Source organism: Anabrus simplex, chromosome 5 (assembly GCF_040414725.1).
Source record: "Anabrus simplex isolate iqAnaSimp1 chromosome 5, ASM4041472v1, whole genome shotgun sequence".
NCBI classification, from domain to species: Eukaryota; Metazoa; Arthropoda; class Insecta; order Orthoptera; family Tettigoniidae; genus Anabrus; species Anabrus simplex.
In genome coordinates, this window is record NC_090269.1 from 380920628 (window position 1) to 380948625 (window position 27998).

Below are 27998 nucleotides of genomic sequence, written 5' to 3' on the forward strand. Positions count from 1 at the left end.
CTGATGCCATCTGGCTGCCTGCTCATCAATTTCAATGTTGCAGTTTACTCTAGGCCAACTAGATGACGGAGTAAATCAAATCTCTCTTGGGCATCTATGACTGAGTTTTAATGAATTTTGTTGGGTTAACACGAAATGCATCATCAGAAATTTTTTTACATGTCAACATCGTACAACATGGAGTATCGAATGGACTTAAGTCCGCCCTTCAAAAATCCGACTTGACTACATCCACTGAGTTTGAACATGCGATCTTGGGAACCGGAGGCCAACGCTACCACTGATCCAGAGAGGGACGGAGGTACAGTTGTAGTACAAAAAGAGTAGTGAATTTGATATGTTTACATGTTTTTATATGTTCCTTTGGTTATTTTCTTATATGGCTTCCTTCTTAACCCATTGGCTTACCTAACTGCTGAATCGACAGGGCAATGCCATGCCCTGTGTTATCGACAGAACAGTGAAGTAACTGATTATCAATTCAACAGATGGCATTAAAATGCTTCTTTATACAGTATTACAAGGAAGTCTCTTATTACTGTATTCACATTATCTTTCGGTGAATAACTGCTGTATTTGAAGATAGTTGAACAGCTGTTGTCACGATTACTCAGTCAGTAAAAGTGAGCGCACGTAAAGCTATAACCGAGTAGGAAGTTGTGAATATGTTACTAGATAGTGACTGTGATGAAGATTATGGTACATCTGAAAGTTCTTCTAGTGAATGCAGTTGGTGAAGTTAGTGATAATGATATGAGTGATGAAGCAGACGTAAATATTGCGACTGTAGATGTTCCTGCGCACCGTAACAAAAAACAGAAAGTAAAAGAATGGAAGTGGAAATCTACGTGACCACTAAAAGATATTCCTACAAAAGTGCAATTTACGGGAATTCCTAGGGCAAGTCCTATTTTTCAAAACATTGAACTTACAGCTAAAAACATTCTAGATTGATTTCTTGGTGATGACTTTTGGCAAAGCATGTGTGATGAGACAAACAGATATCCGTTACTAGGCGAGTTTATTTCCTACAGTATACTTTTTCGCTGTAAGGTAGCAAATTTCATTGAAATAGTTATCTGTACTGCATTATTTCCTACAGTATACTTTCCTTTGCTGCATTGCAGCAAATTTCATTGAAATAGTTATTTGTACTGCGTGTATGATGAGATAAAGGAAGTTTCCGTTCGACCACTCCCAAGTAACACTATCGGTAGCACAATACATATTTACTGGCGCGTAACGTATCGGCCACTTCGAGGACCCGATAAGACTTTACCTGCCGGGCAAGTTTTGAGAGCTGAACATTATTACCTATATTTCTGATGACATACAACTAGAATTAGCTTAGTATACTGAAAAAAGCATGATACCGTATCAGTGATTGATACTGTACTGCAGGATTTTGAACATTAATGCTTCCCTGGAGTTGCAACGGTCACACCAGCCTCTTGCAATGGTAGCGTAGGAAACACATTTTATACGTCAAGCTTTTGCAAAGAAACTCTAAAACGATATAAAATCAAAACCTATTTGAAAATCATTTCAAACGGGATTTAATTTTCTACTTTTTCAGTTTTTAGACATCAGGTATAACTTAGTGTATGTATCCTAATTACCCCAAGCGTTCTCATAGCGTAATGGCTAACGCGCTCACTTCATAATACGAGGTATGCAAGTTTGAGACTTCATTATGCCGAATCTTTTTTTATTTTCATTATTAGCATTGTATTAATCTGTGTGCCTTTTCATACGTTCTTTTGTTAATAATATATTTCATTGAAATGTTTAATCACAATATTATGTCTACTAGGAAAATGCTTTATATGTGTGCTACTTATAGAAAGTGATGTTATGATTAATATGGCATATAGGACTATCGTCCAGGTAGCAGATTCCCTATCAGTTGTTTACGTAGTCTTCTTGTAAACGATTTCAAAGAAATTGGAAACTATTCCATTCCCGAATTCCTCTTCCTATGAAAGAATATTTACCCTGATTAGTTCTTTACATTACAGTACCTTCCAACTTTATCTTCATAAAGTTAAACATTAGAATGAAATGCATTATCAATAAATGGAAGCATGTGGAACTAAACGAGGTCAAAGAGCTAGTTGCAAATAGACGATCGTGGAGATACTTAATCAATTCACAGAAGCCTGCAGAGAGAATGCTCAAAGGCAATAAGTCCATAAGGAAGATGTGTGGGTATATACGTATATGGAAGCACGTAAAAGAGAGTTAAGAACAACGGCAGGGAACGAAAATAAATTTTTAAGTGTAAATTAGAAAGACGAAGAAAACCTGCGTACGTTCTATTATGGAGCAAGCGACTTGACCAATCTACTACGAGAATACTTTCCAAAAACGCTGCCTTACATGACAGGTTATAACTGGCGAAAGAAAATGTAATCTTGAGATTTTAATCCCAATTAGGTAGTGATTTTGAAGCTCATAGATTACAATCACGAAAGCTTGACATAAATCGTTGTCCATAACTCTTAAGACTCCCCTTATTAGGCTTTTAGGTGGTAATCAGCTGATGCAAGCACAGAAAAATAAGACGATCGAAATGAGCTTCATACATCTAATGATAGATAGCACCACACTCGAAAGCGAGAAGTTGCAGAAAATCAGTCTAGCCAACCCTACATATCGGTGTACAGCTCCGGGTAGCTACCTAGCACTTGCGCGCTGGTTGCACGCAAGCCAAAGTACCAGCTGATTTAACCCCCAGGTAGTTTACCTCCCGGGCAGCTGCCAGCCACTTTACCAGCAGATGGTTGAACCAGCCCTAAGTGAGTTTATTTCCTACAGTATATTTTTTCAATGTAATGTAGTAAATTTCATTGAAATAGTTATTTGTACCGCGTTGGCCTTCGGAGAACAAGGTGGCTGCTGGTCGGCTTGTGACTTGAAGATGACGGGAGACAGCAACTGCAGTTTTGGTTCTTTGTTAGGTACTACTACTCACAGCAGCTCCCTAATTGTCTTCACGACACATGGTTAATGCTGTTCCAAGATTCTTTGTATTTCTAAACTATTGTCAGTACCAAGAATAAAATTCAGGTTGCCTTAACGTAGATGGTAGAATTCTAGACCAGAACCGCAGTGGGGGTCTGTTTAATTTTGAGTATTTATGTACCGGTTTCACATTATTTGAGCAAATAATAGTTGCAAAGATATTAATATTTAAATACAGCCATGTATGAACCTCATTTTAATCAGAATTTAAATGATAAATCGAAGGTTCAGAGCACATGTTTATATCGTAAGAAAAGGGGTTAACAAACTTATTTCCTGTGTTGATTGAGGATGGTTACCCAGTTGTACTTCCTCCTAAAACAAAAAAATCATCACCACCACCAATCATGTGTCGATGAAATAACTTTTCTCATTTTTGTGTAAAATAACATTTTTTATACTATTTACCACACTAAATACTGCTTACAATAATTGTTTCTCACCATTATATTCCAATTTACCAAAATGTCGAGATCTCTAGGCGCAAATCTGCTAGCACCCGGAAGATTTGAAATATAAAAATAATGATTATGTTAAAGAAAAATATGTTCACCAAACAAATACTGAACAGCAAGGTAAGCAGAAATAAATGTTATTTTCCCTTTCAGTATGGTCAATGCCTTAAACGACATCAAATATCATGAGAGCTACACGAGTAGTTTCAGGAAGAGGCCTCAGGGGGAACAAGGACAAAAAAATTGATGTTATGAAGACTGTACTAAATTTAGAATTCATTGCTAAATAGCAAGCTGAAATTCAACTATAAGGGACTAGCATAGTATACAAATAGCACTGGCACCCTTGTCCTAGTCGCAGTCAGAAAATGTACAGTCCATCAAGAATAATTTATGCCAATACAGTAGACACCTCAAACAGAAGAGCTGATATAGTGGCAGTAAATCATAAATAACTACTGATGTAAAGAACCCCCAAGATCACAGGTATAAACCCAACAGTGGCAATATAGTCTGATTAGTTTAAGAGAGGAAGAAGTCTATTCAGCACTCAATGCTGGATGATGTTGGCATGTAAAAGATCTCAGATGACAAATTTTGTGTTTATCAGGTAAAATTCAGAAGCCAAAAAGGGTGTAGGTTTCATATTAAGAGAGGACATTGATGTCATCAGTGAGGTAATATATGTTAATGAAAGAATTATTAAGTTGAACATCTCTCTTAACAAGAGTGTGCTGACAGTAGTCCAGGTGTATGCCCCACAGACTGGCTGTAACGAAGAGGAAAAAGAACAATTCCGAACTGATTTAGAAGAAGCCATAGAAAGAGAGGAAAATATCATAGTAATGGGAGATTTAAATGCTCAAGTTGGATCAGACAGGCTTGGATATGAAAATGTACTAGGTCCACATGGTTATGGAGACAGGAACCCAGAAGGAGAAAGTCTTCTAGATCTATGTGCAAGGAATGGCTTGAGAATAAACAACAGTTGGTTTCAGAAGCAGCTAAGTCATAAACTAACAAGATACAGTTGGAATGGAGATACTAAAACTCTGATAGATTATTTTATATCAGACAATGAAGCAGGAAAGACCATATGTGATGTCAGAGTTATACCAAGTGAAAGCCTGGACAGTGACCAAAGACTTCTCCTCGCAACAATAAAGTACATTAACACGTTCAGTACCAGCTTCTGAGCGGGACACTTGAATGCCTGGACCAGCCATTTTCATGCCCGGCCCTCTTGACTTGCATCACTTAATACAATTTACAATTACTCCTAAACTATAAACGTTAGAAAAATGATACTTTGTGCTTACCACTAGTAAATATTTAGGGTGTGATATCTGGTGTCACAGGTTTCAAAATACGTCTAATTTTATACAGCCTATCTGTATTTTCGGCATAATGATTACTGTCACCGAAGTGAAGAAATGAAAGAATATGAAGGAAGCGTATTCGGAACATTGTATTAGAAAATATCGGCGTATGAAAAACAGGGTCTTCGGTCCAGTACATTTTTATATCAGGATTTTTGACTAATCGGTTTCCACGACTGCATGATCGAAATCTTTGTGAAAGGCCGCGGCGACGCACTTATCACTTGACTCGCGTATAGATTGGTCTGCTCACACACATACTGATAAAATTCGTCATTCATGAAAATACTCACGTAACTCAAAATATCCTGCTTATATTTTATTTGAACGTTTATACCTGAACTCTCTGTAAATGGTGGAACGGGTGGACAATAACTAGGATGATTTGTATCAGGCACTTCACTTTTCTCTATAGGCCTATCGGATTCGAGAATTGGAATTTTCTCGTCACTCTCACTTTCACTATCCGAGTCTATTTCAGGAATAAGTTCAGCACCAGAATAATCATTGTGAACAATACTTAATACTTTTTCTTCCGTAAGAAACTTTGTTTTATAAGCCATTATACTACACTCGGTAAGAACGACATGCACTGCATTGAAATCTCAAGTACCGTCTTGACGCGCGAGGAAGTGCTGAGATATTCCCGCTAAAACAGCTAAGATAAACATAAGTCCACTCAACGCGACGGTTATCTCAAAAAGGTCAACCAACTTCCTGCTACAACCAGTAACGCTGGCTAAGGTGTAAAAGAATGCATAGATGACGAATATAAACAGCATTGCTTCGCGCGGAACATTAAACGTCTTACGCCGTCCACGGCCCGCAGCATAGGAGCAAGCTTAAACGTCTTACGCCGTCCACGGTCCGCAATGAGTTAAAATTTACAGACCTCAGAAATACAGGAAACAAAAAATAAAGACATGGGAGCTAAAGAAGGCAGAGAAACAAGCTGAATACACAAAAAAAGTGACCAATAAATTACCATCAGATGCATTACAAGAAGGCAACATCGAGTGGACTAGATTCAAAGAAAGCATTGTCGGAGCTGCAGTAGAAGTTTGTGGTAAAACCAATAGCAAAATGAAGGCAAAAGAAACTCCTTGGTGGAACGATCAGGTGAAGATTGCTGTGAAAGCGAAAAATGAAACCAGGAAAGCCAGAGACAAAGAAATGCAAAAAGGAAGTCAAAGGAATGAATCTAGAGTAAACGAACTGCAGCAGAAATACAGAGATCAGAAGCTACGAGTAAAGAAAATTGTGGCTGAAGAAAAACAGAAAGCTTGGACTGATTTCACAGATAAACTAGAACAAGACAGCAAAGCTAATTCTAAACTACTTTACCGAACAATACGAAATATAAGAAGAGACAATGAATACATAACAGCAATAGAGGAACCAGATGGTAACATAGTCAGGGAAGAGACAGAAATAAGGAAGATCATGAAATCCTATTTTGATAATTTATACAACTGTACTGGGAGAGACTCCAATGATGTAACCATGCAGGTCAGTTTAAGCTGCAATGATGAGGCTGACCAAGAGAGCCCGCCAACATGGAAGGAAGTAGAGACTGCTCTTAATAGTATGCCCAAAGAAAGATCAACAGGATTTGATGAAGTCAGTGCAGATATGATCAAAGCAACTGGTGCAATAGGAATACAGTGGCTTCATAGAGTAATTAATGCAATATGGAAGGATAGGAAAGTCCCAGATGATTGGAAAAAGGGAATAATAATACCTCTCTTCAAAAAAGGAAGCCAGAAGAAATGTAGCAATTATAGAGGGATCACTTTATTGTCTCGTGGTTTGAAAATATTTGAGAAAATACTTGAAAAAAGGCTAAGGAAAATAATAGAACCACAACTACAGGAAGAACAATATGGATTCAGAGAACACCGATCAACTACCGATCTCATATTTGCACTTAGAATACTGTTAGAAAAGCATTGGGAGAAGGGCAAAGACTTAACACTAGTGTTTTTGGATCTCGAAAAAGCATTTGATAGTGTTCCAAGGAAGACTATATGGGAATGCTTAAGAAAGAAAAATGTACCCATAGGTCTTATCCAGAAAGTTAAAACGCTTTACGAAGACTGCTGCAGTTGCGTAAAGATAGGAAACGGTAATTCTGATTGGTTCCAAACTACTAAAGGAGTGCAACAAGGCAGTACCCTTTCACCCTTACTTTTGATCACTGTCATGGATGAAGTCATGAAAGAAATTAAGCAGAAGAACAATATGGACATCAATGCATTTGCATTTGCAGATGATGTAGTAATTTGGGGAAATACAGAGAAGGAAGTCCAAGAGATGCTGAACACCTGGAATAAACATTTGAAAGCACACGGATTAACAATAAATAAATCGAAAACTGTTACTATGTCTGTCAACAGGCAGAAGAAGAAAGGAAAAATAATGCTGGAAGGTACACAGCTGGAAACAGTAGACCAATATAAATATCTTGGGTGCATCATTTCAAGTGATAACAGACTACAGCATGAGATTAACAACCGCATTCAAAAATCAGCTCAGTTTTACCATCAAATTTGGAACCTACTCTGGAATGAACAAGTTCCCTTAAGATCAAAGCAGATTCTATTCCAATCATACTTCACCCCCATACTAACATATGGCCTAGAAACCTGCACAACAACCCAACAAGTGGATAGCAAACTACAAGCCGCAGAAATGAAGTTCCTACGTACTATGGTACAGAAGACAAAAAGGGACAGGGTAAGGAATGAAAGAATAAGGGAGGAAGCTGGTGTGTACCCATCCCTGAATGAAAAAGTGACAAGGGCCTGTTTGAAATGGTTTGGCCATGTCAAACGATTGGACGATGGAAGGACAGCAAAACAATGGCTACACACAATCGTGGCCGGAAAACGACCGGTAGGAAGACCTAGGAAGAGATGGCTGGACCAAGTAAAAGAGGACATAGGAACAAGAGGAGTCAGCTGGGATGTTGTCTTGAGAGAAGAGTGGTACATGGACAGACAGAAGTGGAGAGTGCTCGTAAACCACACCCGGGCAACTGGAGTGGAAAACTGATGATGATGATGATCAGGTAAAATTAATTAAAATCCTCAGGAATAGATCGTCCAACAGAGTTCTAGTTTCTCTGCCATTAGGAGGAGTAAAATATAACATCAAAATTGAAATGCAGACAGCCTAATTGCTTGCACTATTATAGCTAAGGATGTACCAAAGATACCCATCCATCTGGTTTAAGAGATGCGGTGAAGAAGCAAAGGAAGAACATGCATAAAAGAAACAAATATCATCCATATCTCAGAAAATGCTATAAAATCCAGTAGGCTTTTATTTGTCCTCTTGATAAAAGAAACTATTTTTCACAACTAATTTCACTAAGAGAGAATAGCTTTTTAAAATTTTCATGAAGTTTCAATACACTAAAATTTAATCCCATAACATTAATTTATTTAACATAATTGTAGCTATCCAAGACTCTTGTCAGTTGTACAGTCTTATGTGAATTAATCGGAACACTACAATAACATCTACATCTACATTTTTTTTTTTTTTCACGTATTCACCTAATCTGCCTGCTGTCATTTCTTAATGGATACAGTTTATTTTGCATCCATTCCTTGGCATAGGCCAGAGCAAAGTGTAGCTTCCACCGAAGTCCCCGTCTCATCCATGGTTGTGACAATATGGAAGCTCCTATGGTACGGGTGGTGCTGAGTAATGACATTCGGAGCACTGGAGCCTGAGTGTTATGAAAAGTGTTGCCCATAGGGTTAGTCGTGATGCAATAGCACTGTCTAGCCCAGTGAGGAAAACAATGGCAAACTACCTCACTCCTCATCTTACCTAGTATAGCACCTCATTTTGGTGCTGCCATTTGTTTTTGGTTTTCCCATAACTGCATAGACTTTGGTGGTGCTATTTGAGGATCCAACCAGCCTCTGGGTTGATGACTTAACAGACAGAAACATTCACCCAATACAGCACATACTTTTAACCTTTCCTAGTAAGTCCTCCTTCCTGTTTTATAAGTTGCTTTACACAATTTCGTATAGATTCCACAGGCTCTGAGCACATATTTTTTAAGTTAAACATCATGAAACCACTCCATAACTAGAGACTCTATTGTGCATTTTTATGGAACTGTCAAGTTATGTGAGTCTCCTTTTACAAAGGGCCCATAAGTTTCCTATTGGATAAATGCCCAGAGGAATTCCCTGGTCACTCTAAGACACAAATATTGTTCTCAGTGAAGAATTTCTTCACTTTCTTTGAAGTATGGCAAGGAGCAAAATATAGATGAAAAAGACTGTCACCATCTGAAAACATTTTCTGCAACTCACCAACAATTCTCCTTTCCAGTAACTGGATGTATCGACTAAACTTCATCATCCCATCAACTAGTACTGAGGGCCCTGGTCATTGATGCATGTAACACCCACAATACATCTTCTAATGGGGTGTTTTATAGTATGCTGTTGCAAATGTGCTGAAGTTTTTAGCTCATTCATTGCTTGGCACACATATGGAACCCTCTGCCCCTGTACTTCACAGTGGCTCTCATTCAAGAAACAAACTTTCTTCCCGTGTTCCACTGCCCAATCCTGACAATTATGTGCCCACAAGAGAAGTTTCCTGCTCATTTCTCCTGATAGAAGGTGTTTCTTTACAGGTTTACAAACTTCCATTCCAGCTGCCAGAATTCTACGGCGAACATTAGAAACATGCAGATTCGCTCCTCTTCCCCCAGTTTGCAAGACAAGTTCACAGCATAATCCTGGGATTTGATTTGCTTCTTCTGAGGAGAAAACTTTCATCAGTGTGTGTCATTTTCTTTTGCCTGTCACAGTTTTCCCTTTTCTTCTGTGAAATTGAGCCAGTCTGCTTGTGCTGCTAAATAATAATGACGGCCGACACCAAATTTAGTAGCTAACTATCTTTGTATCATGGAAGTATTCTGAAATTAAGCTACAGTCACACTGTGCTTCCTGGGAGTTGCTTCCATTGAAGACATAGGTATTACTAATTGGCAATTGCACAAGGAATCCTCAAACTTGCTCAAAAGGGACATACATGGAAGCAAATAAACTTTTAACCCAAAACAATTGTCACAGATATTAATTACCAATGGGCAATGAATAAGCATGCAAAGAATGCAGAGAGAGTGCAGGATCTAAGAACAGACACAGTGTAAAAAAATGTTGCCACCACTGGGAAAATTAGGAAAAAAAAAGAACATTGTTCTGACTAATTTACACAGTACTGTAACTATACCTACTAGTTATAAACGTAGAGTAATGAAATAAATTTAACAATGCCTTACCGATATTGGTAACCACATATTTATTTTTGATGCTAGTTCTTCTTTAATGCCCTCCTCTCCATAAATAAACATCATATTTGGTGTGGGAAGAGCACAAAGGCGACACAGCTGCCCAGGATGAACAGGAAAAACATCTACAACAGAATCAAACTTAACATATTACAGGCTCATCATGTAACACTATCACTATGAAATAACCAACAACATGGTTTCACAAGAAATGAAGTATGTTCTTAAAAACAAGACATGACAAATGCAGAAGTTAGTGTTATCATCTAAGTATATAAGCTAGAACTTGTACAGGTTTTTTATTTTTTATTACACTATCCCGTGACAATTTCACTGCAACAATATTTACACAGAGTTGATATTCTGAGCCATAAAAGCATCAGACTGTTTTTGCTTTTGCTAGTTGCTTTATGTCGCACCGACACAGATATGTCTTATGGCGACGATGGGACAGGAAAGGGCTAGGAGTGGGAAGGAACCGGCCGTGGCCTTAATTAAGGTACAGCCCCAGCATTTGCCTGGTGTGAAAATGGGAAACCACAGAAAACCATTTTCAGGGCTGACGACAGTGGGGTTCGAACCTACTATCTCCCGAATACTGGATACTGGCCGCACTTAAGCGACTGCAGCTATCGAGCTTGGTCATCAGACTGTTATACTGAGTAAGGAACATTGAACATGCTAATAACTGTAAGCCCTCACCGACATAAATCCTGTTGTAATGTGTCTTGTTCGTTCTCATTGTGTGACCTAGATATGCATCACTATTAACCAGTGAAGTGATTTGTGGGACTACCTAACTAGAGATAGTGAGATTTAATAAGCTCAAGTGAACTTAACCTACCATGTGTTGTATTGATATGTATGTGTGTTACATCAACACCACTTTGACAATATTCCAAAAGTGAGTTCCTAGCACGGATACAGAAGGAGGGTTGGCCATGGGGTTAACAGCCCCATCTTGTAGAAAGTTTCGTGTTATGATGTACAAACTTGCCTCAGATATGGACGAACACAAAGAAAGATGAAAAATGCAAGGGAAATGAGGATTACAATTTGAGAATTATACTTTCAGGTCCTGGAATGTTCAAAGTCTGCTTAGACTAGGAACTACCTAGACCAGGGATGGCGAACCTTTTCTAAACAGTGTGCCATTGTAAGTCCGGTTTATTATTATCAACTGTCTACTGTGCCACTAGTTATTTTCCTTGATGATGATTACGCTTGTTGTTTTAAGGAGCCTAACATCGAATGTCATCGGCCCAGTTATTGTCCTTTGGAGTAGATACAACCCACGCCTCCTCCCCACCCCCCGACTTCCATCCCTAATTTCAAATTATATTTCATAATACGTTATTACTTTATTACATATATCTTGTAAGATAATACTTTTGCTTGCATGTTCCTTGGTCGTATTTGCCAATACTGCAAAAATATATTTTTAAATATGTAAGTTTTTAGAATACCTAACATAAGCGCCCATTGTAACACACCAATGCTTCATCAGTTTGTACGAATTTGTTCACCCATGTACTGCTTTCTTGAAACTCTGTCAACTCCATTTCTAACTACTCAAAAAATTGACCTTAATATTACTCATTTGTGCAATATGAGGGTTTGAAATTAAGTGCGATATTTTCTCCAAATCTCGTAATTGGGATAACTCTCTTGGCAACTATTCGTCTTACAAAATTAAAAAGTTAAGTTACACACTAAGAAAACTTACGCGCTGCTGGCAACCGCACAAACGTCGAACTTCACTAATTGACTGATGTGGGAGAGCGAATGTATCGCCAGCCGCATCTGACATTTATCTCACTTGATTTCCGGACCTATCAGTGTTGCAAGTCTTGCCATAATGCGCGTCCGAATGGAACTATATTTAGATTTTTGATATTTATTTCTTAAGTCTGAAACACTATGACTATACGATGCAAGAGATATGTATAGACTATAGTACAAGACGTACATAAAAAGCGTTATTATGTTCATGTGGTGTGCCACCGAAATCGTGTTTCCGTGTCACCTAGTGACACGCGTGGCATAGGTTCGCCATCCCTGACCTAGACTGTTTCTGAAGTCAAAAGATATTAATTTTGCGTGGTCGCTGTACAAAACACATAGCTTACTTCTTTTCACGTACCGAGAGTGTCGGTGTACCAGTAATAAATTTTTTCTGATATTTCTCAGTGAAGCATTAGATAAGCAATATATATATAGTTAAAATGAGGTTTTACACAAAATCTTTGTTTGATCGAGAAAGATTTGGACTTGAAATGTCTAATATAATAAAAAGGTAACTTCATGCAATGACCCAAAATTTGTAATTCACACACTAATTTTATTCCAAATCTCCACTAAAGGCCATGCGCAGATGATTAGATGTGTTCATACATTGGCAATGGTGTGAGGGATATAACAGGTTCCACTCTGCTGAGCTTGAAGTGATGGACGCCAACAACATGAAGTTGTCAGTAAACTGGTTCTGGATGGAGAAGTAGATTGATCTTTCAATCCATCATTGTAGACAAATGAAATAGTCAGACTGCAATGGAGAATTTTGCCTTGATCAAGTTAATCTTCTTTGGTATTGTCACCTAGAATGCCTTTTAGCCCTCTCTGCCTCCCTAAAACTTTGCTAGATATTGCCTCTTTTAGTTTTCCTTTCTGGTCAACTGTTATAGTTTCCTGTTTTTAGGGACTTGGGATATCATAGCTATCAGCTCTATTTACTACCTGCAAGTGAAATTGTCTGGAGCCTCCGTGGCTCAGGCCTCTCACTACTGGGTCCCGTGGTTCAAATCATGGTCACTCCAAGCGAGATTTGTGCTGGACAAAGCAGAAGCGGGACAGGTTTTTCTCTGGGTACTCCTGTTTTTGCTGTCATTGTTTATTCCAGCAACACTCACCAATATCATTACATTTCATCTGTCAGTCATTAATCATTGCCCACGAGGAGTGTGACAGGCTTCGGCAGCCGGCACTGTTCCTATCCTCACCACTAGGTGGGGCCTTCATTCATTCCATTCCTGACCCAGTGGAAACTGGAAACAAGCTGTGGATTTTCGTTTCATGTTAAACTGCCCATATTGCCATCAAGTCCACACAGATAACTATAGAGTATATGCCAAACAATAACAAAATTAATTCATTTCCACATATCAACTGCATATATGGCCTTTAAGTTATCTTGAATGTATAGAGGATGTAGAAAGAAGAATTAAAAATCATGAAAGAAACTAAAGTGACATGTAACATCTTTAATGATTGTTATCATAAACTAGCAATGGTATAATCTCCAAAGACAGGAAGAGAAACAAAGGATAAACATAACCACCTAGTGTGGGCAGAAGGGATAACAATTTTAAGAGAGGCTCGTGTATTTTTTTTTTTTTACAATTTACTTTACGTTGCATCGACATAGATAGGTCTTATCGTAGGTTATGATCTTCATTTCCGTGTTGACGTTTAATAAGATAGAGTTTGAGGGATGTTCCACCATTCAACACATTGTAAAATATATTAAACTAACTGATGTACCCGTGCTTCGCCACAGGATTCTCAGAAAGACTGACTTGGTGGTTTTCCTAACTGAATTCAACATAGGTCATTACAAAAACGTCAGTGGGAATGTAGCGATTGAAAGCAATGTTATCATATAAAATACTCGATCAAATGAAAAACCGCACACTTTCTCACTTTCAACGAACAGTATTACGGTTGATGGTTATGAATTTCATGTTTTTGGTCCGTATTGAACTGAGAATAATATATAAGTAATAATAATAACAACGTAAACGTTTCCACCTTTTCAATACTACAATATATTAACAAAATTACAAATTACACGGTACTAGTTTCGACCCATCTAGGGGTCATCATCAGCCGTATTGGAGCAAAGATCATTTGTGGCGAAATCCTAAGACAATATTATTTTAAAGAATAACAAGTGAAATGAGATGTTATGGTAATAGTTAATAATACAAGGAATATACATACTAAGAGGTTTTTAACAAAGAATAAAGTATAAATGGGGTGTTGTAAAAATTATAATCATGGAAATCAGTAAGTTCTTGTATTGAAATGAAATATGGCTTAGGAAGAGGGCTTAAGGTGGGGCTGAAGGGTGCGGGAGAAAGTGTAATTGTCTTGGAAAAGTACCGCACCCTTCAGCCCCACCTTAAGCCCTCTTCCTAAGCCATATTTCATTTCAATACAAGAACTTACTGATTTCCATGATTATAATTTTTACAACACCCCATTTATACTTTATTCTTTGTTAAAAACCTCTTAGTATGTATATTCCTTGTATTATTAACTATTACCATAACATCTCATTTCACTTGTTATTCTTTAAAATAATATTGTCTTAGGATTTCGCCACAAATGATCTTTGCTCCAATACGGCTGATGATGACCCCTAGATGGGTCGAAACTAGTACCGTGTAATTTGTAATTTTGTTAATATATTGTAGTATTGAAAAGGTGGAAACGTTTACGTTGTTATTATTATTACTTATATATTATCAGTATTACGGTGCCGATCTAAGGGTCCAAAGTTCCAGAGCTGGAATAACCAGGTCGCAGACTGCCGTGAACACTCCTCTGTCATTATTCCGTTAAATATGCACACTACTCATTCCAATCAGTGGCTAAGAGTAGGGATTGTATAGCTCGAATACTATGATGAACCAGTGTGTTACGTACCAGATATATCAGAAAATGTATGAACCAGAGGAATGGCATGCTAAAGAAGAAAGTTATCTAACTCCCCAGCTACTTCCCGCCAATATGCAGGCAGGCTGTTACACTCGATATGACCAGGCGAGTTGGCTGTGTGGTTAGGGGGCAAGCAGCTGTGAGCTTGCATCCGGGAGATAGTGGATTCGAACCCCGCTGCCGGCAACCATGAAGACGGTACTCGGGAGATAGTGGGTTCGAGCCCCACTGTCGGCAGCCCTGACGATGGTTTTCCGTAGTTTCCCATTTTCACACCAGGCAAATGCCGGGACTATACCTTAATTAAAGCCACGGCCGCTTCCTTCCACTTCCTAGACCTTTCCTATCGCATCGTCGCCATAAGACATATCTGTGTCGGTGCGACGTTAAGCAAAAAAAAATATGGTATTCCGTGGTTTCCCATTTTCACACCATTCACACCAGGCTGTACCTTAAAGCCAAGGCCGCTTCCTTCACACCACTATTCATTTCCTATCCCATCGTCGCCATAAGACCTACCTGTGTCGGTGCAACGTCAAGCAAATTAAAAAAACCTCGGTACACTGCAGTAATCCTATCTATCGGGGATGAGAGGAAACAGAAGACAAAAAGCACATCACAACAAACAATGGTCAATGTAATGTTATTGTTGATAAAGTTTATGAGCTTTCTATATTACAGGCCTTCACATTAGTTTTCTTTCGACTCTGTGATATTAGGGTGTCTTACAAAATTATTTATATCGTAGACTGTAGTTCCTTATTCTCATACTTTACATACCGATTTTCACTAAATTCTGTTAACCAATTTTCTCGTGACTCGGCGCTGATATGGACTTAGTAACAAAAATCCAAATTCATGAATATACCCATTATATGCGGTACGGTAACAATGTCTAAGACATACGTGATCGGAAATTTAATAACTTCTTACATAACTACTACTTTTTTTTTTTTTGATAGGGGCTTTACGTCGCACCGACACAGATAGGTCTTATGGCGACGATGGGATAGGAAAGGCCTAGGAGTTGGAAGGAAGCGGCCGTGGCCTTAATTAAGGTACAGCCCCAACATTTGCCTGGTGTGAAAATGGGAAACCCCGGAAAACATAACTACTACTAACGACACAACTAAAGTTATGTTAGTTATGTAGTATTTATCGATATGACCACTAATAACATAAATAACTTATTTGGGAATTACATTTCAGACCTTCCCCAAAACTACCATTTTACTCAGCGTGAATAAAATAATTTATAGCCGAGCTTGTAGTGGTTCATCACCCGACATTACATACCGATTTTCATTAATTCTCTTCAGCCGTTTTCTATTGATGCGTGTACAATCATACATACATACAGACAGAAATTACATAAAAGTAAAAAATGCATTTCCTTGTTACTGTGGACACGACAGATACAGAAATACCATTCATATCAAATTCTGAGCAATGTACAGGCAAAACACTTATTTTATATATAGATTACATTTCAGGCCTTCCCCTAAACTACCATTTCACTCAGTGTGAAAAACATTATTGATAGCCTAGATTGTAGCGACCTATTCCCCGACGTTGCATACCAATTTTCGTGAAGATACGACCACTAATAAAATAAATATTTGACAATTAAATTTTAGGCCTTCCCCTGAACTACCATTTTGCTCAACGTGTATAGCCTATATTATAGCGACTTATTTCCCATCTTTGTCTAGCAATTTTCATTAAGACACGACCACTAATAACATAAACATTTGAGAATTAAATTTCAGGCCTTCCCCTAAACTACCATTTCACTCGGCGTGATTAAAATAATTTATAGCCTAGATTGTAGTGGTTCATCACCCGACTTTACATTCCGATTTTCATTAAATTCTCTTCAGCCGTTTTCTCGTGATGCGTGTACATACATACAGACAGACAGAAATTACGGAAAAGTAAAAATTGCATTTTCTTGTTACTGTAGACATGACCGATATAGAAATACCATTCTTTTCAAATTCTGAGCAATGTACAGACAAAACTCTTATTTTATATATATAGATTACATTTCAGGCCTTCCCCTAAACTACCATTTCACTCATTGTGAATAACATTATTGATAGCCTAGATTATAGCGACCTATTCCCCGACGTTGCATACCAATTTTCGTGAAGATACGACCACTAATAAAATAAATATTTGACAATTAAATTTTAGGCCTTCCCCTGAACTACCATTTTTCTCAACGTGTATAGCCTATATTATAGCGACTTATTTCCCATCTTTGTCTAGCGATTTTCATTAAGACACGACCACTAATAACATAAATATTTGAGAATTAAATTTCAGGCCTTCCCCTAAACTACCATTTCACTCGGCGTGATTAAAATAATTTATAGCCTAGATTGTAGTGGTTCATCACCCGACTTTGCATTCCAATTTTCATTAAATTCTCTTCAGCCGTTTTCTCGTGATGCGTGTACATACATACATACATACATACATACAGACAGACAGACAGACAGACAGACAGACAGACAGACAGACAGACAGACAGACAGACAGAAATTACGGAAAAGTAAAAATTGCATTTTCTTGTTACTGTGGACATGACCGATACAGAAATACCATTCTTTTCAAATTCTGAGCAATGTACAGACAAAACTCTTATTTTATATATATAGATAGATTATAAGAAGACTGGTTTCGACTCCCTTGGAGTCATCAGCAGTTCCTGTTGAAAATGAATTGAGGGGAATCTGATAACAATCATCATAATAAAAAAATTTAAAGGTGATTGCGTGGAATAACATCCATGGGTTGCAAGACATTACTTTGAAGTGCAACGCATACATGGCAAGCAGCACTTGGAACTTAAAAAATTCCTAGTTCTGGCCTAAATTGTCCTGTGTTCATGGAACAAGTAACACTCGAAACACATGCACTGTTGAACACTTGACACGGACACTTATAGTGATATGAAACCTTGGCTCTCTAAGAGCGTTCCTGAAATTGACAGTTCTGTTTCTAACTGAAAAAACTGGATAAAATACAGACACCTTGAAACAAATGTATGAAGTCATGGTTCTGGTCTAGACTATCATGCGTTCATACACACAGAATACTGGAATCCCTTGCACTGGTTTGAAAACACACACTTACGATATGAGATACTTACAATGATATGAAACAATTGGCGTTTCAAGAATGTTCCTGGGCTTGACAGTCTTGCCTCCAACTGATTAAACTAGACCGTTGGTCCTGCTACAATCTATTGGAAACAAATGCATAATCGTAGTCGAGAATATATACATTGATTGAAAGTTTATGCACCGATATGTAACACATGGCACTTTAACGTTCTTGGATATCAGTAAAAATGCTGTCGTATGTTGGTATCACTCGGCGCAGACCCGTCAAGCGGTCTTACCACAATCAACTGGAGTTAACCATTATGACCACACAATCACAATAAATGTTTGGTAATCAGCTGAAATTATACATTGGCTTGAGATGCTTGCAACCCATTGATGTTTTTCCAGGCAATCGCCTTTAAATTTTTTTATTATGATTGTTATCAGACTCCCCTCGATTTAATTTTCAACAGGAAATAATGATGATGACTTCAAGGGAGTCGAAACCGGTCTTCTTATAATTTAATATATTTTACAATGTGTTGAATGGTGGAACATACCTCAAACTCTATCTTAATAGATAGGTCTTATGGCAATGATGGGACAAGAAAGGCCTAGGAGTGGGAAAGAAGCGGCTGTGGCCTGAATTAAGATACAGCCCCAGCATTTGTCTGAAGTCAAAATGGAAAATTACGAAAAACCATCTTCAGGGCTGCTGACAGTGGGGTTCTAACCCATTATCTCCCAAATGCAAGTCGACAGCTAAAAGAATTTTGTCCAGCAGGAAATATTTAACATGCCGGAAACTAACGACACTGAACTTCCACGTTTTAAGTGCACTCAAATGCTACTGACATTGGTGGGGATCGAACCTTCAATCTTGGGAACAGAAGGCCAAAATTAACCAAGTCCGCCAGTCAGGTCAGTAAAAAAGAAAAAGTAAATTAGTGTCCTCATATTCCTCGAGGTAGTGCCGCTGAGTAAGGGAAAGTCATACAAGCCAATAATAATGGTAAAGCTTTAGTCCCACAAACTACTTTTACGGTTTTCAGAGACGTCAAAGTGCCAGAATTTAGTCCCGCAGGAGATGTTTTGCGTGCCTGTAAATCTACCAACATGGGGCTGAAGTATTTGAGCACCTTCAAATACCACTGGACTGAGCCAGGATCGAATCTGCCAAGTTGGGGTCAGAATGTCAGCGCCTCAACTGTCTGAGCCATTCAGCCTGGCACTGAAAAATCTGATGAACTCATACCTACAATAAAGTTTTCTTTTAAAACTTGTAGTAAATATATATTACTTTCTCCATCACTAAACTACCATGCAGTAGGCTGAATAGCTCAGATGGAAGAGCTTCCTGATCTCAAGAACTAGGTTTCATCCCAGCTCAGAGCAGTGTTATTTGAAGGTGCTCAAATACACCAGCCTTGTAATGATACATTACCCAGAGGTGTCATTCCGCCATTTAGCACAAGTTTGCCTAAACCAGTTGGTAAAATTACTGCAGCTCGCAGATCCAGTTGTTAAATATGCAGTGGGCAGTAGCATTTAAACAGTACTTCATTTTGGATGTGAAAGAGTGATTACTATTAAAATAAAGCACCAAAGTGTAACTTCAATTTTTTTCAGTAATCATGGTAGAGATACTAGTATATCTAAAAATGCTGAATGGACAATATGGCGATTGCCATTTCGGAAATGAATAAACATGACGTTAGAGTCAAAGGTGTAAATGCAGGGTCATCCTCGAATGTTGCAAATATTTTGTTGATGTGGTGAGATACCTAAAGACAATATTTCATGAACAAGTAATGACGGTTAGAAGTTTCTGATTATGACAGTGTTGGCTGTTAAGTGTGAGCAGTGTTTGAAGTCTTAAATGCGAAGTTGATCATCCATCTTCAGAATGGCACACGGGGGAGGTAACTGCATTTAGTTCCATGCAGACCACACAGGTAGCATCTATACGTAAGAAACTTCAGGAACATCAAATGGCATCGCATTCTACAGCTAAGAAAACTCACAGGAAAGAAAAGAAGTTGGCAACAATAGTCGATTCATCGAATGAAAAATATATAGAATGAAATATCCATATTATCAATACCGTGAATAGTTTGGTTCAGCATAACCACGCAATGTCAGAACAGAATTGAATAGTACTGTATAGCTAAAGATTTAGAAATAGAAAATCTAACAATTCAACATTTGTTCTGACCTTGATGTGTAGCCACTAGCGTTAGAGCTAAGAAAGGATTATAGAAAGCCTATCCAGCTCTATGTGCTTATTTCTCTAGTAATCACATACACAGTAGATTAGAAAAAACTGGGCAGTACAAATTTCATAAGACCTTGCTCTTATGATAAACTTGGAGTACTCTCTCTGTTTCGACAGCAATACAAAATCAGGGGGTAACATTAGTGAAAAGCCGACTGCCTGATTAAGAGGTGCACTTCCCATAGATATGAAATCAGAAGAAATTTTTTTACTAGTGGTTTAACGTTGCACTAACACATCAAAGGTTTTGGTGATGTAAGGATGGGAAAGGACTAGGATTGGGAAAACAGCGGTTGTGGCCTTAATTAAGGAATACAAAGTCAGGGGGTAACATTAGTGAAAAGCCGACTGCCTGATTAAGAGGTGCACTTCCCATAGATATGAAATCAGAAGAATTTTTTTTACTCATGGTTTAACGTTGCACTAACACATCAAAGGTTTTTGCATGGTGTGAAAATAGGAAACCGTGGAAAACTACCTTCAGGGCTGCTAATAAAGACACTGCATTTGTTTCTAACACCAAACATGCAACCACCAAGAGTGCAGCTGATCTAGGAGTGCAATTAACAATATTATGAACAGTAGGCTGTTAAATAATCAGGATGAGTCATACACGAATCTGATATAGTTCAATCTAAGCTTACTGGATCCCATGAAATGGATGGCAGCAGTTATCTCTTTGGAGGGACAGAGAATATAAATTGGATGAGCTATGGAAGTTGCCAAAGCACACAATTTCTATTAACGAATTTAGTTGATGTGACAAGAAATATAATGAAAGTGGTTGTGAGTTCTGCAGAAGCTGTGAGAGGATTCAGTTTAATGAATAACACTGCAACAGACAAAATACATTCTTTTCCCATTGATAATATCTTGCATCTCATAACCATGAACCTTATTGTTATGCCACTTGCCGACTGGGCTGCACCCCACTTTTGTGAAGTCTTTGCTATGCCTTGGGCACAATACGGCTGCTGATATTCGAGTCAAGAGGAAGGGAAGTATAGAATATTCAGAGTATCAACTAGTTTTGCCTATTCAGGAAGAATCTGTAAGATTAGAAATTACAGTACACAATAACTCTGTGAAAGCATGCTGCATTGAGACTTTATTTTATTTGGTAGATGGTCTGACAATGTGGTTAGTTGGTTCAAGTGCCATTGGTGGAAAACGTTTTCACTATCAGAATGTCAACCGGCAAGGTAGGAGAGGTGGTGGTATACAATTTCTAATTGCTAGATTGCATGCTGAAAGCCTGAATTCAGTTCCAAACCTCTACATAGTATTAATATGGAGTGAGGACATATGATGCTGTTCATGGTGATTTTCCACTGGATGGGGACAATGAGCCTTGATCAGGCCCCTTGGTGTTATTCAACAGGAGAAAAACTCACGAGAGAAACTGAGGCTATCTTGGTAGATGAACTAATGCGTATGAATGAAAATTTCCTTAGATGGAAGCCAGAAATGTGTAGATGCAGGTGGAAGACATTTTCAACATATTCTATGAGAAAGGTCAGAAATTATTTTACTTTGATTATGCATTATTATGTGTGCTTGTTATTTACATGTGATTCATATGGGCACTCTCCCGGCCCCAAGCTCAGCAAGTTGCTATGTCCTCGTCTGACCAGCTCGCCCATCTGCCCGCTGCGTCGCACCGTGGAAGACCCTGTATATATGCAAGCTATCTGAATCCTGTCATCGTTTATCAAATTTTGAAACCACGGGTTTCTGTTCCCTTAGCCTCGCCCATCACTTAACAACCATTTGAAAAGAAAAGCTGGAAGAATCTTCATTCTCAGCAAAACCAACTGCACTATTATTAAACTACCATGTACTATCTAAAAATAAAACTGACCTGGAGAATCAGCAGCAACGGTTTCCATCGCCATCTCCATAACATTAATTGGGTCTGACGTGATTTCTATTTTGACAGTTACTTCAGTCTCCTCAGGAAAATGAGACTGCTCAGGTTCTGATAACATCCTTTCACTTCTATCAGAGACAACTTCTGATGATGCAGTTTTACTGTAGACAGAAAAACAAGCTAAGACAGATAAAGAAAAGTTACTCTCAACAGTACTGAAGGGAAGCAAGAAATACCTTCACTTTTTAACTAGCCATATGCAGTATTCAAATTTCTCTTATATCATCAATTGTAAAAATTAATTTAAACAATTTTTTTTTTTTAGTATAGTGAACCTGCCCTAACGGACACCTTTATTCAGTGGACACTTCCCTACATGGACATTTTTCACAGAATTATTTTACATCGAGTACCTGTTAAATAGGCCTCATTTAAACGGTAACCTTGAATCCCAGACAGTGAACATCACCATTAGTCTCGTCTACTTGTCTTAGCAGATGCTTTGCATGTTCCAAGACATTTTTTTTACACCAGGATATATCATCCTTTCTTTTAAAACCATTCTGTAGACATGTAGGGATTCCTTTTGAATGTTTGTACTATTTTGAGTCCAAGAAAAAAGAGAAAGATATGTACATTGGAATGCTGTAGTAGCTGTAAAGTTAATTCTTCTGTAGGGGTCTTTTTGCAAACCTCTCATTATGGTTATCTTGCATTCTAATTAATGTACATTCTGAGCATGTTAGTTGCCCAGGAATGCTGCCAATGACTGTTTACTCAGAAGTTATCAAGGGATTTTCCAACCTAGCTTGTATCATTCTATTCTTAACTTAGATTGTCACTGATAAGGTCAACGACAGATAGCTCAGTTATACTTGAAAAGGAAGAGACTTAAATGTACTAACTGTTGAAATGAAAATACCATAGCATTTCAATCGCCTAGTAAACATGAGTACAAGGGGCACGCGTGTTTAGATCTCAAGACAAGAAAAAATGTAAGTAGCCTACTGAAAGTGTGAAAGGACTTGCTGAAAAATTTCAAATGCTAGAAAACTCAAATAAAGAGTTGTGAAAAATAAGAATGAAATTATGAGTGGGAGAAAAATAGGAATCCGGAGTGAAAAAGCGGGACTCAATTTTTTATTCTGCAGAAGTGTACATTGCGATATATGAGTGGTTCAAGTGCATTTGAGAAAGAAACTGCAAGTGAGAGGGCCAATGTTATATGAAAAGGCACGGGAAATTGCAAATAATTGACAGAATTAATGGGAATGAGATGATTTTTTCCTAGAAGATGAATAGTAATAGTCTTTTATCTTTATATGTAAGGGTTTATATAGTATGTTGTAGTATGTGATGATCAAGTCCTCAACATTTTTAGGAAATATTCTTTGCTGATGAAGAGAATGTGCTGTGTTCTCAAAACATGTACAATTAGATAATAATATTATGTATTAAATAGCTTTTTTGTATAGTATAGGCAGACTCATATCACCTCCTGTTTTTCAGTGTAGTGGAATTGTTAGGTAAAAGGTCAATATGGACCAAAAAAGATCAATAAAAATAGTCAAATGAATAAATTCAAAATAATCTCCCAGATGCAAGCTCATAGCTACATGTCTCAAACTATGCAACCAACTTGCTCAGTACGTAAGGAGGAGATAAAGTTCACAATTATTTCCAAATATTAAAATAAATTTACATGCAAAGTACTTTCAATTTCAAATGGTTGCACATTTGGTTTTAATATGCTGCAGAGATAGGTGAGGCATTAACTTGATGGGAAAATGACAAACTTTTGTAAATGCTATTTATTTATTTATTTTCCAGTCTAGAAAACCAAGGATAATGGGCCTAGAGGATTCACCACACTGATCTTGTATCACCTTATAATCTGCAAGCCTCCAGGCTGAGTAGCAGTCATTTGGTAAACCATGGCCCATAGGGTTGTAGTGCCATGTAAAATATATATATTTATTTAGCATATGATGATAAGCTCGAGATTATATATATATATACTAAGGATGTAAAGGGGAGGGCATATAAGTCTCTGGTAAGACCCCAACTAGAGTATGGTTCCAGTGTATGGGACACTCACCAGGATTACCTGATTCAAGAACTGGAAAAAATCCAAAGAAAAGCAGCTCGATTTGTTCTGGGTGATTTCCGACAAAAGAGTAGCGTTACAAAAATGTTGCAAAGTTTGGGTTGGGAGGAATTGAGAGAAAGAAGAAGAGCTCCTCGCCTAAGTGGTATGAGACTTGTAACTAAGTGGTATGTTCTGAGCTGTCAGCGGAGAGATGGCGTGGAATGACATTAGTAGACGAATAAGTTTGAGTGGCGTTTATAAAAGTAGGAAAGATCACAATATGAAGATAAAGTTGGAATTCAAGAGGACAAATTGGGGCAAATATTCATTTATAGGAAGGGGAGTTAGGGTTTGGAATAACTTACCAAGGGAGACGTTCAATAAATTTCCAATTTATTTGAAATAATTTAGGAAAAGGCTAGGAAAACAACAGATAGGGAATCTGCCACCTGGGTGACTGCCCTACATGCAGATCAGTATTGAATGATTTTGATTGATATTAAAACATTATTTACATTCATAGAAATCCGCTGATCACAAGCCTGCAATAAAATTATACCTATGAACAAAATCCAATTGAAGAATCCACTGAAAAGCTTCCATAGTCACAAGAAAGAGGTCTATCACATCATCCTACAAAGCAATGTGAGATCACTCTAGCATAGCTTGCAGATAGTCAGTTTGCCCCATCCCCATTTTTTGAGCAACGCACCACATAAATGCACTTTCATCCTGTGGCATGAGATTTCTTGATTTTTTCAGATTTACTGAAATTCACAATTTAAACACTCTTAAATAATACTTCTGTATTTATGTTCTTCCAACCATTGAGTTTTTGCTCACCCATTTGGTCATCAGCTACTCCCACAAATGTCAATATAATTAAGTGTGCATTCTCATTCTTTGTGTACACTATGAAAGCTCACAACCCTGACCTGAGACCCTCTATTCCATGTTTGTCGTCTGTGCCTAACACTTCAGCTATGCTCCATATTCTACATACTTCCCACAACAGATGCCCTGCATGAAATTGAGATCTTCATTCCCTATCATCTCTTCAAAACCAAATTGAAATATTACTACAGACATAAGCTCTCAATTCTATGTTGACAACCTAGCCAGAGCATTACTAGTAACACGGACATGATTACATATGGGTGGGGTTTTTTTTTCGTTTCTTTCTCGTCACTTCATTTCTAAAGAAATCGTTATACTCTCCTCGTAACCTTTTATTGTTTGTTTTTCTTTCTGTATATATTTTATATTGCTATACAGTGGGTGTAAGATGGAGTACTTCATACCAGTATCTGATTACTACTAAATAGATAGATAGCATGAAATACAGTAGTTAATGATAATCAATATACATGGCCAAGGCCTAGAAGATTCTGAATTGACAATATCAATAGATCACTAGAATTTTCAAAGGTATACAGACATATAAGGACTGAATAGAAATGAAGCAGTGGTGATGACTGTAAGTGACGAATTCAAACTGGTTAATACTGTAGAATAGTGGTGACCAGGAATGTCGCACCTGTTCAGCACACTGATATACTGTGTGATGAGCTGGCCTCATGCTTGCACATTAAGGTTACCACCCATCCGGAATTGCTCCTCCCAGCGCAACCGACTCGACTAGCCATTCGGGAGGGGAACACTGCTCTTCCTACCCACCAACTAACAACAGTACGACACCTCAGCCATATAGTCATAGCAGTCAAGCTTTCTGAGTCCGAAAATTTCACACCGCACATTATTATATTATTTTATTGTGGTTTATACGTCAAATACAATAAACAAATACAAATTCATACCATATGCCCTCATCCAAGGTGATTGAAAAGGTAACAAAATCCTTCACGGCATTAATTAATTGTCGATAAACATCACTAGCCACGGCACAGATGCGACGAGTGACTGTTTGGTGGGAAAGTCAGACATTTTCAAACTTGCTGCCTTCTGTGAGACAGAGTTTTGCTGTGTGAACCAAGCACTCTTTCACCATTTCGCCATCCGCAAATGGCTTTCCCAATCTCGCTATTTTCAGCGCTATGTTGTAACTAGCTCTTGATGCCGGTGTATCAAGATAATCTTCCAGAAAGTAGGAGAGAAGGACACTATTGAACATACTGCGGTTGTGAGTCACAGAAGACTGGATCTTAAAAAATATTTTCAAATATTTAACTTACGTTGGAACCTGCCTGCTGACGGCGATCACGTTTTCAGATCCCTAAGCCTTGCTTCATGTTCTTCACCTACTAACGTGGCATATTCTTCTTTGTGGAGAGCGTTATAATGACACTTGACAGTAAATTTTCCGGTGTCCTCCAATAGTCCGATGGCATAATAAGCATTTAGAATTGTTTCCGTCGGGTGTGAAAAAGAACTGCAATTCCTAGGCCATTTTAAAGGATTGCAAAATTTTGTCACTTCTCTTTTTTAAAGTTAGAAACTTCATTTTTTTCTGTATTGAACTGGGATTACAGTAAAATGAAAATGTTAAAGGTCCACCTTTTCAATACCATGAACGTTTATTGATGTGAATATATATCACAACCTTCTCTAGACATTAAGTTTGATGTGACCTTGTGTAGGAAATGACACATAAATTCATCAGCTGCTGCCTTGCAGTGAGGTAGGGGATGCCAAAGGCTAAGGGAGAATACCCCTGACAGAAAATCCCCAGCAGTGTTAGGCTTAGCAAGTCAACTGAAGGGTTATATCGATTGCTTTCAACTAAAAAACGAGCCTCGGATTGCAAAACAAATACCGGATAGACACATCTTCTCAAACATCTGCAACGTATGATGACCGTAAGGCTGATGTTCAAGTACGATGTTTTGAGAAGAAGCCAAAAGAAAGAGTCCAAAACACAGAATTGGAACAGGCCCGGTTTCATCAACACATGTTAGTACTTAACAAGGTGTTAAAACATCTTAACATCCGATTAAAGAAAATTTGCGTTTCATCAACGACTGTTAACATTAACAAATGGTAAACTGCGTATTAAAGTTAACATCAGCAATTTCCAATGTTAAATGGCTAACATTAGCATTTAGCAACCTGTTCCACTGTTCCAAAATGGCTGCTGTGAATCTCGCTTTCGATGCGGAATTGCTCTATTTAGATCTTTTACAAAACAATCCTAATCGAAGAAGAGTTCAGCGACGTAATGACTTTGAAAATTTGACGGATGCGGAATTTCTTCATAGATACAGGTTATTGAAAATAGTCGTTGCTAAGGTTGTTGAAGAAATTCGAGTGAGGTTGGAATATCCTACGAAGAGAAACTTACCTCTTTCTCCAATGTTGCAGGTACTGATAACATTACGATTTCTTGCTACTGGTTCTTTTCATGTAATGGTCGGAGACAATGCTGGAATTTCTAAAGCCACTGTTAGTAGAGTTGTTTGTCGAGTGTCTGCAGCAATAGCATCCATGAGAAGGAGGTATGTAACATTCCCTTCAGTAGAAGAACGTCAGCAAATTATCCGCGACTTCTATGAAGCAAGTCGTTTTCCTTGTGTTCTAGGTGCAATAGATTGCACACATGTAAGAATCCAATCACCTGGAGGCAATAGGGCCGAAATATATCGTAATCGGAAGGGATATTTCTCTGTTAATGTTCAGGTGATAAGTGACCCTAACCTCCAAATCAGGGATATAGTTGCTAGGTGGCCTGGTTCTGTACACGACAGTACAATATTTAATAACTCCCACATCAGAGCACAGTTCGAAATGGGGA

The 27998-nt window shown here is 38.0% G+C and overlaps 1 protein-coding gene across 7 annotated transcripts in view; it reads right to left on the reverse strand.

Annotated features, from left to right (window-relative positions):
• Positions 1-27998, reverse strand: part of LOC136874155 (zinc finger protein 595) — a 127965-nt gene that overhangs the window by 82770 nt on the left and 17197 nt on the right. For 6 of the 7 annotated variants that reach the window (XM_067147725.2, XM_067147722.2, XM_067147723.2 and 3 more), the window contains 2 exons: positions 22153-22322; positions 10176-10309 (listed from right to left, as the gene is read on the reverse strand). In XM_067147725.2, coding sequence (XP_067003826.2) covers positions 10176-10309; positions 22153-22279 — 261 coding nt within the window. In that variant the 5' untranslated portion in view covers positions 22280-22322. The remainder of the gene's footprint in view (positions 1-10175; positions 10310-22152; positions 22323-27998) is intronic. The other variant, XM_067147726.2, reaches the window with a different exon arrangement.